This window comes from Telopea speciosissima, chromosome 4 (assembly GCF_018873765.1).
Source record: "Telopea speciosissima isolate NSW1024214 ecotype Mountain lineage chromosome 4, Tspe_v1, whole genome shotgun sequence".
Taxonomy (NCBI): domain Eukaryota; kingdom Viridiplantae; phylum Streptophyta; class Magnoliopsida; order Proteales; family Proteaceae; genus Telopea; species Telopea speciosissima.
The window spans coordinates 65322793-65336261 of NC_057919.1; the positions used below are offsets into that span (position 1 = coordinate 65322793).

At 38.7% G+C, this 13469-nt stretch overlaps 1 protein-coding gene across 3 annotated transcripts in view; it reads right to left on the reverse strand.

Annotated features, from left to right (window-relative positions):
- The window catches only part of LOC122657957 (probable inactive DNA (cytosine-5)-methyltransferase DRM3), a 59505-nt gene that overhangs the window by 31259 nt on the left and 14777 nt on the right, over positions 1–13469 (reverse strand). The window contains exons 3-4 of one of the 3 annotated variants that reach the window (XM_043852769.1): positions 7123–7219; positions 6594–6640 (exon numbers count right to left, since the gene is read on the reverse strand). The exons of 1 other annotated variant lie outside the window; for it this stretch is intronic. In XM_043852769.1, coding sequence (XP_043708704.1) covers positions 6594–6640; positions 7123–7219 — 144 coding nt within the window. The remainder of the gene's footprint in view (positions 1–6593; positions 6641–7122; positions 7220–13469) is intronic. One more of the 3 variants, XM_043852771.1, reaches the window with a different exon arrangement.

Genomic DNA, 13469 nt, shown 5'->3' on the forward strand with positions numbered 1-13469 from the left:
GATTGACTCGTCTTTTTTTTTTTTTAAAGAAGTTAAGTTGATTCAATCTAAGTTTTTTGTTGGAGCAAAAATAGTTGATCTTCCCAAATGTACTCCAATAATAGGAGATCAACAAAGCCTGCTTCGTGCTTCCAACTCTGAAGTAGGCATATCTAAAGCTTCAACTAAACTATAGTAAATTTCAAGTCACAACATTGCAAACCATCTAGAGCCACAAGTCCCATTACATCATAAACTACATTTCTACCTTGTTACTTCAATCCAAACCAACTTTGGCCTTTCCATGTCCATTCAACACCATCAACATGCACTAATCAATGCTCTCCCAATGCCAATTGGTATCAATTATTGCAGAAAATAACTAATAGAGTATGCTATTGCTACTAGTAAAAATAGTATTCTAATAACTAACAATTTACTAAAACATTCAGTGTTTAGTGAGCAGGAGAGGTCATTATATATGTGATGTGGTTAAGCAGGTTTCTTGAAAGTAACTTATAAGTAGCTATAGCCTATAGTTACCTTGTTAGAATTCATCATAGAGGGCCTACAATACATAGTTTTGAAACTGGAGAAGAAACCAACTTAAAGAGGAGTCATTACGACACAGCTGCCGGTTTTTCTTTTCCTCCTTTTCTTGACATACTAAAGATATCAATAAAGAAATTCCAGCAGTTCAACCAGACAACTCATAGAGTCATAGGGCAGTTCAAGCAATCTTCCAAAGAACCAGTTCTTCCTCAAGAAAGAATGAAACCAGATTGACTGAGGCTTTTGATCCAGTTTCAAATCCTCTCTGAGGAACTCCAAGAACGAAACTGCCTCCTCTGTTTCATATTCTGCAAGTCCTATTTGCATTCCCAAGTTCCTGGTCAAACATGGTTTTTAGAAAGAAAATGGGGAAGCTGATTCCTCTTCAAGACTCAATAGGAAATACAGTGATGCAGTCAAGAGTCAAGACTTCCTGACTGGGCATAGAAGGTCCAGATTTTGGGCCATGGACAGTTTCTATGGGCCTTGGGCTACTTGTTTATGGGTTATTTATTGTAACAGACTTAATTTATAAGCCCATATATGGTAGTTTAAGTGTGCTTACGGGAATAGTAGTAGTAGGAAGAGTCTTAGCTTGCTAAGTTGAAAGACTTTGTGTTAGATTAGGATACTTTTTTTCTTGGGGTGAATAAAGAATTCATTACCAAAAAGCAAGGGCCCCAAAAGCGGAAGAGAGCATATTACAAGAGGACCAAAAACAAACAAAATACTACCAAACCGTCAAGGGGGAGGGACAGATGGCTGCAGTAATGATAAGGGCAAACCCCAGGAGACAACAATAAGCCTGTTCGTTGGGTAATCCGAAACAATTTGAAGAGGAACCAAGGAGAGTTTGGAGTGAACATCAAAAGAGATGGACTTCTAAATCTTATCAAAGGATCAGGAGTTAGAGATCCATCTATGGAGATTGCGCTCCATCCAAATATGATTGATAGCAGCATCAAATGCAAGCTTGCCAACGACATTACAAATAGATTTCCCAGTGAAAGTCATATCCACCCAAATCCATTTTCTCGCAAGAGGGAGAATTCTTCTATTACTTGGCTAACATTTCCCCAAGGCTCTTTTCCAGACTGCAAACAAGAATGGACAGGCAGAAAAAAGATGGTCAACATCTTCAACAACATTCCAACGTAAACAGCAAGAAGTGGAGACGGGAATTTGGCGATGGAGGAGATAGGACTGCGTGTGGAGGTAGCTGTAAATGGCCCTCCGGACAATGAAACTATGGCAAAGGATGTTACCTTTAAACCACACAATCTTACACCAAGGAGACAGAGGACTATGAGCTCTAATGAAATCCCAAGCAGAGAAGGAGCTGAAGAAATCATTAGAGGATGGGAGCCAAACGACCGAATCATCCCTACCATGAGGCCCAGAAGGGAGAAGGGGGCAAGGAATTCCAAATGGCAGATCATGCAAGAGAAGAGAAAACTGGAGGAGCCCAATCACCATGAAGAATTATGGAAGCAACTGATGACTGCTTATCAATTCCTGAAGAGTAGACAGCCCTTGCACCCACAACAGAGAAAAGGACACCTAGAGGATGCCATTTATCAAGCCAGAGAGAGGTGGACACACCATCATCAATCTTGGTGGAGATGGCCCCAATAGAAGTAGACCTTAGTTTCAAAATCTAACACCAGATCCAAGAAGCATCAGAGGTAGAGAAATAATGTAAGACTAGAACCAGAATAGGTCTACTCCCAGGGAGGATCAAATAGAAAATCCCCCAATAAATAAGAAAATCATATGAGGAAACCAAGAGAACAATGGGAACTCAAATGAGGGAACAATTTCCTTGGTTGATGTAAAATAAAAACCCACAAACTTGTGATCTGTTGAAGCAGCAATGATCTTGATGTGGTAATCTTCAAGAAATCGATGTGACAATCAGTTGAAAGAAATTCCAGCAGCTTGTAGCCCTCTTGAGATCAATTTGAACAAAATTAGGGTTTGGATTCAAGAACCGATTGAAGGGGATGGGGGAAAGAATGGGGAAAGGTGGGGTTGGCTATCTCAGCCTGGGCATCTCACCCATCCTATCTTAGTATTTTCACAAAGGCTCAAGCCAATATTTCATTAATCAAATTCGTGTACAATGTTGGCCTCCCTTACAAACTTATATAGAAGACCAAAAAACAGACTTAGACACTAAAAAGGAAAGACCTAACCCAATCCTTAACTAATAAGGTATCCTAAATTGACTAGAAAAGTGAAATAGTAAAGAGAACAGACTCAAAATAGGACTCTAACTAAACTAATGAAGTAAATCTCGTTTCCTACTTTCTAACCATATTTTAGGCTCATTAAATTAGTCAATTACAAAGTAAACCCACGGGATCAAAGTTCCAATACATATATGACCCAACACAAAGCTTATTTCCACTAAATAAGCCTTAGGTGACTTATCTACATCAAGAAACCGTCCAAAGAGAATCCTTTCGAAGAAGAATAGAGTAAACTCAATCAACCCAGATACTGTCTTCCCTAGCCACAATTTTCCAGATCAATCTGAGGATACCAGCAGTATTAGCCTCTTTATTCCTTCTCAAGCCAAGACCTCACCCGTACTTGGGGAGGCAAACAACAACCCCACTAATCGGGCGAAGAAATCTGGATTGTTCAGCTCCTTTCCAAAGAAAAACACATATTAGAAACTCCATTGCCATGATAGTAGTTTGAGGCAGCCCAAAACACCAACTAAATTGATGTAGGAGGATTAAAGAACCGGTCAGATCAAATTCCAATCGCCCCACATAGGAGAGGAGCTTGCCCTTCCAAAGTTGAAGCCTCTTACAGATAAGATCTAACACGAGAGTGCAATGATGAGCAGTCAGACTAGCCGGGATCTACGGCAGCCCCAAATACTTGACATGAAGGCACCCAAAGGAGATGCCCGTCATCTCAAGGAAAGTAGCCTTATCTGCACCAGAGACCCCCTGCTAAGAAAAGGTGAGATTTAAGGAGATTGATCCGAAGACCTGACAATCCCTCAAACCAATGCAAACAGGACATAATGGTATCAATAGAAACAGGATCTGCTTTTGAGGAAATCATAACATCATCAGAGGAGGCAAGATGAGATAAACTAAGGGTCTTATGTTTGGGGATAGGGAAATGAGGTGCTGGTCCGTATTGATTGGATACCTCTGGAGAGGACATCAAGTGTCAGAGAGAAAATGAAAGGAGAGAGGGGATAACCCTGACGAATACCCACAGTAGAGGTGAAATAACCGGTGGGACTACCATTGACAAATATTAAGAAGCATGGAGAGGAGATGCAGGAATGAATCCAATTGACAAAAACAGGGAGAACTGAGAAGGATATCTTGAGCAAGACTTCAGGATGAAATTCCACTTGAGAGGGTCGAAATCTTTATGGATGTTAATTTTCATGAGGGCAGCATTTTCTGTCAAAACCTTGAACAATTTCCTTACAAAGAAGGATATTATCGGAGATATTACTACCAGCAATGAAGGCAAATTGATTAGCACTAACCAGGGAGTCAATTACCAACTATAGCCGGTTTGCAAGGACTTTGGCGATGAACTTGTACAAAATATTGCACAAGGAGATGGGTCCGAAGCCTGACATGGAGGAGACTCCTTCTTTCTTACGAACGAGGCAAAGGAAGGAGTGGTTGACCCCTTTGATCTGACTGGGATTGAAGAAGAAGCTTTTTAGGGCTTTGATGAGGTCTTCTTTTATGATATCCCAGCAAGTGGAGAAGCCGCCCATACTAAAGCCATCAAGACCTGGGCTCTATTAGCATTGTGAGAGAGAACAGCTGCAAAAATCTCATCATCTGAAGGAATAGCTTGAAGAGAGCCAATGAGATGCCTGGGAATGAACTTATTGAGAGACCCTCTGGGAAGGGATCATTGGAGGGAGAGGTGCCCCGGAAAATCTCTGTAAAATAAGCAATTGCCTCAGACTTGATAGCTTCTACACTGTGGAGAGAGGAGCCATCTCTTACAATAAGCATGGAGATGGAATTAACATAGATTATGATTAGCCAGATAGAGTTCTGTTTTGAGTCTATTAAGTCAAGCCAGTATAAGAGTGATTAGGAGTCTTTTTGAGTCAATTTAGGAAATTAAAAGGCTATATATACACCTTAAATTGGACATGATTTGAATAATAGAATTGACGTTTTGTCAAGAGTTTTTGAGCTGTTGAGCTCTGCAAACGTGGGTGAAGGCTCTTCTTCTGGCCTACTGCTTTCTTCTTCTTGGTTCGGAATTCCACTACAAACTAGAAGCTATCTCCTCTCTTCTACTAATCTTCTTCTCCTACTTATTATAATTTACTCTAATCTCTGTTACCCTTGTTCTAGATCAATTTTCAGATTGCATTTTTTTTCCATATCTCTCCAGAGACTGCTCTGTTTTACTTCAAATTTCACATACTAGTTTCTGATTTCACTCTCTCTAAAATTCTGAATATTTTTTCCAAAGAATTCTGATTGATACTTCTGTTCTAATTCTGCTATTATTAGTTTTCCTAGTAGCACTAGGACTTCTCTGTAGATCCATATTCTATAATCAGAATTCTGTCAGATTCTGCAGGTCTCTTCCACCAACAGAATAGACCACTCAACTGAAATATTGAGCTATTCTGATTTGTCTATCTTAAGTTAGAAATTTTCTCCCAATTGTGGTTTTGTTCCCTGTTCTGAGATCCTATTATGTGCTAGTCTTTTGCGGGATTTCTGGATCGGGATTAGCCCACATTATAAAGTCAACAAAAGCAAATATTAATCAAGTCACCTTAAAAGTTTTAATTCTAGGGGAAATATGCTCTATAATAATGTATCCACTCAGGGCCTCTCCCACTTTTCATTTATAGGTCCTCATGCTTCAGAATCGTGAACAATGTCCTTGTCGTAAAAATGAAACTTATAAAGTTTCCAGTTGATGTATTTCTAGATTGGTAAAAGACCAACTAGAAGCCAATAACCAGGATCTGTTCTTGAATGGGTAATTTGGCTAGGTCAAATATGTGAAAATTGTAAAATTAGGGTTAAGGTTTGATGGAAGCTAGGGTTAATTTAGGAGAGTGTGGATTATATGGGAGAGGAGATGTGGAAAGTTATAGTTAAATCAGATGACTAAATCTGAAGTTATTGAGGGATCCTATTAGAAAAAGGATTGAGGGGTAAAAGGGTAATTGCAGACAATCGGCTGGGTGGATGATAATGAAATTCGGATCAATTTTCTCTTGGGGTTGAGGAAGATTCGATCAAAATTTCAGCAGGTTCTAACGGTTAGATTTGGCTGGGCAGAATTCTCGCAAAAATCACCTTGCATGTGACCTTCTAGAAAGGAAGAAGAATAATTGCAAAATTTCAATTTCAGAATTACTTCTTATTTGAAAATATCTTGAACCTTGCAGAGAATTTCCAGCAACTGAATATGTTTATTCAAGAGATCAGCTAGGGCAGAACTGGAGCTTGAATGGAACTTGAATGGAGATCGATGGAATGGGGTTGGGGAAGGGAATGACTATCTCAGCCTGGGCATCTCTCCCCACCTATCTCAGGATTTTCACAAAGGCTAAAGCCAATATTTCATTAATCAAATTCGTGTACAATGCTGGCCTCCCTTACAAACTTATATAGAAGACTCAAAAATAGACTTAGACACTAAAAAGAAAAGGCCTAACCCTATCCTTAACTAATAAGGTAACTTTAATTGACTAAGAAAGTGAAATAATAAAGAAAACAGAACCAAAACATGACTCTAACTAAACTAATGAAGTAAATCCCGTTTTCCTACTTTCTACCCATATTTTAGGCCCATTAAATTAGCCAATTACAAAGTAAACCCATTAGATCAAAAGCCCAACACCTAACATAACCCAACCCAAAGCTTATTTTCAATAAAATAAGCCCTCTAAGTGACTTATTTACATCACCAGTCTTCTGCAATTAAGATAAGAGTCTAACCTTTAAAATATCAAACTAGGAAAACAAAGAATGGTATAATGAATTATGATCAAGCTAATAGGAAAATAATGCTGAGCAATGTTCACTTACAGATTTTGCAAATAGAGTCTCCAACAGTAAATCCATATTGTCATCGCCTACATTTAGAAGGAATTGATCTAACCATCAATAAACCACTAACCAGGACAAGAGATGGACTTATGAATAAACTGTTATAAGGTAAGCTCATGTCAGGCATACTTCAGTTGAACTCAACCTGAACCCATCTGACCACCCAACCCAATTCTGGTTCAGCTACCATTTTCTAACTTATGGAAAGGCTTGGGTTGAAGCCAGGGGCACCCTGACCAGCACAAACTTGATGATCTGATAACTTATTTTATTCCACAAATTTGTTTATAAATCAGAACTCAAAGAACAGAACAATCCTCTAAAACATAAAACAGACATGAATTCAAGTCTCCAAATGCTTAATGTAATTGTCATTAACTTAATTTATAATGATATCCAAGTCTAGCCCAATGCTACCTTCCTGGGTTGCACAGTGTAAAAGCCCAATCTCACACATTTAAACGGATAGGAATTAAATAAGCTCCCAAATTATCATCTGCTATAGTACCATTTTCCTCAATCACTTTGTCAATTAGAGTTGGTGAAAATCCCATCCCTATAAAGTATGATTTTAAATTGCCCCCGGATGAGCTCGCATGATTTCCCTAGGATCATGTAAGTAAAGACAGTCAGCAACTTATCAGGAATTTAAAGTTACATCTACACCATTAATGCAACTACCAAAGACAACCCATTAGTGTAACTACAAAAATCATGTTAAAAGAGCTCCCTAAGAAATAGGAACTTGCACAAATCACTATTTCAATATCAAATATAAGGTGAAAGCCTAAAATAAAATAAAGGCAGTGACTTCAAGAAAAACAGATATACTTATCCCAAAAAGTTATGTATAAGTAAGAATATCGTCAAAAACAAAGATGAATTAAAAATAGAAACCAAACGTAGAAATTAATAAGAAAACCTTTACGTTATTGGGGAAGATATACACAGTTGCACCATCTGCGAATGGCATATTTATCTTATGGACAAAATTGCTTTTGGAGATTGTGGTCATACTACTTGAAAGGGTGTTAGTTTTGGGGAGGTGTATGAGAGAAATAGAAAGAATATTACGGGAAGAATAAGACTTCCAGAATGTGTAGAGATATTTAGCCACCATGAGCTAGAATAAATAGATATTACTCGAAGATGAACTTTCATCAATTTTCTGGGTCTGATTTTGTTTAATAATGATGTAATTAGCAGCTATACAATTACATGAGAAAAGAATGCTCAGAGTTTGCCCTACAAAAGAAAAGGATTTTATTTTCTGTCTGTCAAAAATATTTCCAATCCAGGATTCCAGCTCAGAGTCAAAAAACTTGACGATGATAAAAGATGATATATCAACGAGGACACTTTCATTTTTTAAACTTCTGCCCAGTTGAACATCCCAAATACATGCACATGTTGGACAATGACTTTTGAATATATGCGTGAATCAAAAGCAGGTACCATGTCCTCGGTAGCTGGGAAATAGCCGTGTGAACATGTATCATGCACACCTACTGGTACTGGCTACTAGACACGGAAATTTTTTAGAAGAAAAAAAAATGGATGACCTCGCTTCATAACAGTTCTCTAATCCAGTTCAAAATCCATTTGTATTGCTTAAAAATGACCATGTCAGTGAGTCAGTCTGTACAATAAATGAACCTTTCACACTACAGAGCTAGAGTAGCTAACCATCAAAGGTTGATGGATAATTGGATATACCATTCTGGAGAATCATAAAAATTCAAGGAATATAATCCTAGAATGATCTCAAAAAAATTTAAAAAAAAAATGTGAAAACTTAGCAAATACTAGAATTTTACAAAAGGCATATAAAGATTCAATATCACTTTTTTTTTTTTTTTTGGTAAAGAAGTTTCAATATCACTTAAAGGAATATTAAAATAAACATGATTTTGCATCATAATTTTTAAAACCAAAAAGGGATTCCATTTCAGTTTGACCAGTAAAACTGCAATTTAATGAAACAAAATAAATATTCAAAAAACGAAAATAACAGAAAAAATTGTAAAGCAATAAGCAACAATTGTTTGGTGCAACAGATAGCACTTTTTTACCTAGGTTGTGGTGATGTGGTCTTAAATCTCTGCACACACAACTCAGTATCAATTTTTTAACTAGGGTAACTGATGAATTGAAATTGGCAGTTTTCTCAAAACCAGACAAACTGGCAAACTGAACTAGCTGGTTATCAAAAATCAGATTGTTTATCGGGTTCTCTGAAGATCATCTAGTTTGATTCTGGTTCAGTCTACGTCACAGTCCGAAATCTCGCGAGATCTCGCCGAGATTCTCGGTTTTTTGGAAAACTGAGTCGAGATGCCTGTCGAGTGTAAAAAATACAATATCTCGCCGAGATCTCGAGATCTCGGTTAATTTCTCATTTCGGGTGACTGCAAATGGCTGAAGAGATATTCAAAATCTCGGCGAGATCTCGGGTCATGGGGCACTCTCTCGGGTCTCGGGTGGGTTTTTGACCCATTTAACTTATAAGTTATAAGCCATCTCGACAGAACTCGGCGAGTTCTGTCAAGAGGCCTTTTTAGCTCTCCTTCTCACTTCTTCTCTCAAATCCTCTCTTCTACTCTTCATTTTTTGCATGGATTGAAAGCTTTGGAAGGTGATTTTGCTGCCAAACTGAAGATTGAAGCTCACTTTTGCAAGATTGATCAAGTTCTTGAAGGATTTTTTAAAGGTAACCCACTTTCCCTAAATCTATTTTTTGTTAAAAAAAATTTATGAAGCCTTGGTGGATTCATGTGATTTTGAGTTATGTTACACAACTTTGGCCGATCTATCATTTGATGGAGGCCGGATTTTTTGGATTATTAAATTTCTTATTGTAATTTCTGGAAGAAAAAAAATGAATTTTTTCAAAAAAGAAATTAAAAAAATAGGATAAATACTTATTGTTTGGATGTGATTTTGATACATGTTAAACAAGTTTGCATGCTCTACAGCCTCATGGAGTTATTTTTTTTTTCACCCATTAAAAAAAAAAAAAATTCAGATTTAATAATAATATTATTACAATAGTTAAAAAATATATAAAATTAAGGAAAAATACTTGTTTTTGTTGGAAAATTATGCACAACATTTGTACATAATGTCCAACTTCAAATGATGTCAAATACATCATTATATTATAATATTTTATATTTGAAAGTATAACTATTTTTAATAAAAATTATAAATATTATTTTTAATTAATAAATAAATACTAGGGTTAGGGAATAAATAAGAGATAGGTATTTGATTGTTCTAGTAGCTTCATATTATGTTTAATAGTTATGAATACAATACTTTAAGTGTTTAATACTTTTCTTTAAGTTTGTAATAGTTATTAATACATGTTTTTTTATGTAACAGTGTAAAAAATAAGATATTTCTTACACAATGGGGGATATAGGATGGCGACATGGAGTCCCGATGTCTGAGGACAAAAAGAAGTCAAAGTGTAACTACTGTGGAAAGATTCTAAATTCTGGAGGAGCAACTAGGTTAAAGCAACATTTGTCTGGTACAAGCAAGGATGTTGCCTCATGCCGAAATGTTCCAAGCCAAGTGAAACTGGCAATGGCACAAAACTTGAGAGGAGTACGAACAAAGAAAGCTGAGAGGGAAAAACAACAAATAGCTTTTGATGAGGCAGTTCTAGAGAGGCCTGGTGTAGAGATCTGTGGAGGAGTAAGAGATCATACTGAATATAGGCCTACACCTAGTGAGTTCGAATCAGAGGCTAAATGGAGGATTTACCAGCAGACTTTGGCAGAGAATAGGCAAAGTTTTCATTTTGAGAATATAAGAGCATATGAGCAAGCAAGAGGAGCTAGTAAATCTGGCTCAGCTGCACCAGTGCAAGAAGATGAGAGGAGGAGAAGCACTGCCACAAGAGATATGCCACGGCCCCAAGCCTGACCACGAGCACGTTTCCCAGATACCATTTTTGAGCAGGATCCATCTACCTTTAGGCAACAAGATGCCTTCCAGCCAACCATCCCACAAGTGTTTGGTGGTAAACAAGAGGAAGCACGGAAAGCCTTCAGCAAGTTCATGCTATACAATGACATTCCAGCTAATGTAGCACAAGGAACATATTATAATGCATTCCTTGACGCTGCAGGGAGGGCTGGCGCAGAATGGAAGGGGCCTACACCATATGAGTTACATAATGTGTATTTGCCTCAAGAGGTAGAGGAGCTGAAAGAGTACATAGAGGGTCTGAAGCGAATGTGGGACACATATGGGGTTACTCTTATGGCTGATGGTTGGACTGGACCTACTAGACAGTCCATTATAAATTTCATGGTGAGTTGTAATGGGAAGACTGTATTCTTGAAATCTGTTGATGCATCAAAGCATGTAAAGGATGCATCATACTTGTATAAGCTACTGAAGCAAGTGGTGGAGGAAGATATAAGAGCAAGGAACGTTATCCAAATTGTGACAGATAACGATTCTAATTTTAAGAAGGCTGGAGAGAAATTGATGAACAAAAAGAGTAAGAGGATCCGCCTCTTTTGAGCTCCATGTGCAGCTCATTCTATTGATTTAATGTTGAAGGACATGGGGAAAAAAGCTTTGGTGGTTGGTGTGGTCAATAGGGCAAGGCAAGTGACCAACTTTTTGTATAACCATGGTTATGCTTTAGCCATGATGAGGGAAAAATGCAAGGGGGATTTAGTGAGGTCTGGTGTCACTCGATTTGCCACTAATTACATTGCATTGAAGAGCTTTCAGACGAAGGTGATAGGTCTAAGGTCAATGTTTGCAAGTGAACAATGGTTTGGTTGGCAAGGTTCTAGGACAAAAGAAGGGAAGGCAGCACAACAGACCATTGCAAGTGATCAATTTTGGAAGGACTTGTATAAAGTTGTTGCCATATTAGAGCCAGTGGTGGCAGTACTAAGGATGGTTGACACGGAGAAGAAGCCTACCTTGCTCCACATACATGTTGCCCTGGAGAAGATGAAGGAAATGGTCCGAACTGCAATACCCCGAAATGCTCGGTCATACATTAACATCATTGATGAGCGATGGGAGAAGCACTTGAGTCATCCATTGCATAAAGCTGGTGAGTTCAACACTTCAACATACTTTAAACTTTATATGAGTTTTTACATTTACATATTCAAAACTCAAAAGTATTAAGCCACTAACAATTTATATTTGTGGTTTTCCCTTTACTAGTATACTATTTGAATCCAAAGTACCAATACTCGCATAATCTTGGGCTATACACGGATTTGTTAGTGGCAGTTCAAACTGTTATTGAGAAGTTGGAGGTCAATGCCAAGACACAATCTGACTGCAAATCTATAATGATGAGGTAAGAGTATGAGACTTTGGTACTTTGGTAGTAAGTAAAGGAATGTAATTACTAAATAACAAATACTAATGCCTCTAACACTGTTTGAAATTTAAAATGAAAATAGATCAAATTCTTCAGAGAGGCCTCAACAAGTTTCAGTCGAAAAGCTGCAGTGGAGGGTAGACAAAAGTCAGACCCTGGTAGGTGGCAATGTGGCATGACATTACATTTATGAATTATAATTTTATCCCTTTAAAATGCACATATTTTTAATATTCAATGTTTATAATGCAGCTGACTGGTGGGTGCTTTATGGTACAAATTCACCCAACCTAAGGAAGGTAGCAGTCAAAGTACTCTCACAAACTTGTTCATCCTCTGGGTGCAAGCGCAACTGGAGTACATTCGCATTGATACACTCAAAGAGGCGGAACAGATTGGGTAGTCAACGACTGGAGCAGCTGGTGTATGTGCATTATAATATGAGACTAAGGATGAGGCACATACGTGAAGAATTTGAGACCAATGACAGATCCCATTGAACTAGCCAACATATTCCAGGAGGACTCTGATGATGATGAGGATCCCCTATTCCAGTGGGTGAGGAATCGTGGTGCACCAGAGATGGATGAGCCTGAAGGTAGGCCCAACTCCACCATTGCGTCCGTAACCGGTACAGATGTTGACGACTATATGTCGCAAGAGGGGTGTGCACACTCAGAGTCACCGAGACCTTTTGAGGCTGCAACAGGATCTGCTCCTGATGATGATGATGATGGTGGTGGTGATGGTGATGGTGATGGTGATGACCCTACTGGTGGTGATGACCCTGTTGGTGGTAGTGGTAGTGGTGGTGGTGGTGGTGGTGGCATGCAGAGTGGTGGTTATTATGATGATCGTCATGAGGGGATGCGCGAGCAATACCAGCATGAAGTGGGAACGCAGGAGGACCCTGTGCGTTTCACAGGTGAGTCTCAGTTTACACATGCCACACAAGATCAAGACCATGGTGGCCACAGAAAAACGTATAAGAGAAGGACAGGTCGCAAACACAACCAACCTCAGCATGATGACACGAGTATGAACACCATGCTAGCAAGTTTTGGAAGCATGAGTATGGATACTGGTAGTAAGCATCAGTCGTGGCATTCATCTCAACCTCATCATCACTATGATTATGGTCAGAAGAGCACCGGTTCTGAATATAGTGCCTATGGTCAGTTTGGCCAGTCAACACATGAGTATGACTATCAAAGCAGTGGGTCTGGCATTAGGTCCACATTCCCAGTCCCATACATTCCTCAATATGACAGTAGCAGAAGCAGTGGATCTCACACTTCATGGCAACCGTCTCACGCCACTGTGCAACAGCTATACCCTAAGATAGGGGCCTTGCGCATAGTTATCATGGCGTCGCCATGGAGTCCTGGCGCTGGGAGAGGTGGCATATCGAGCTATGCCATGGTGGATGTAAATATATCGTTCGATATGTCTTCCATGGCGTTGCCATGGACGCTATACCACGATAT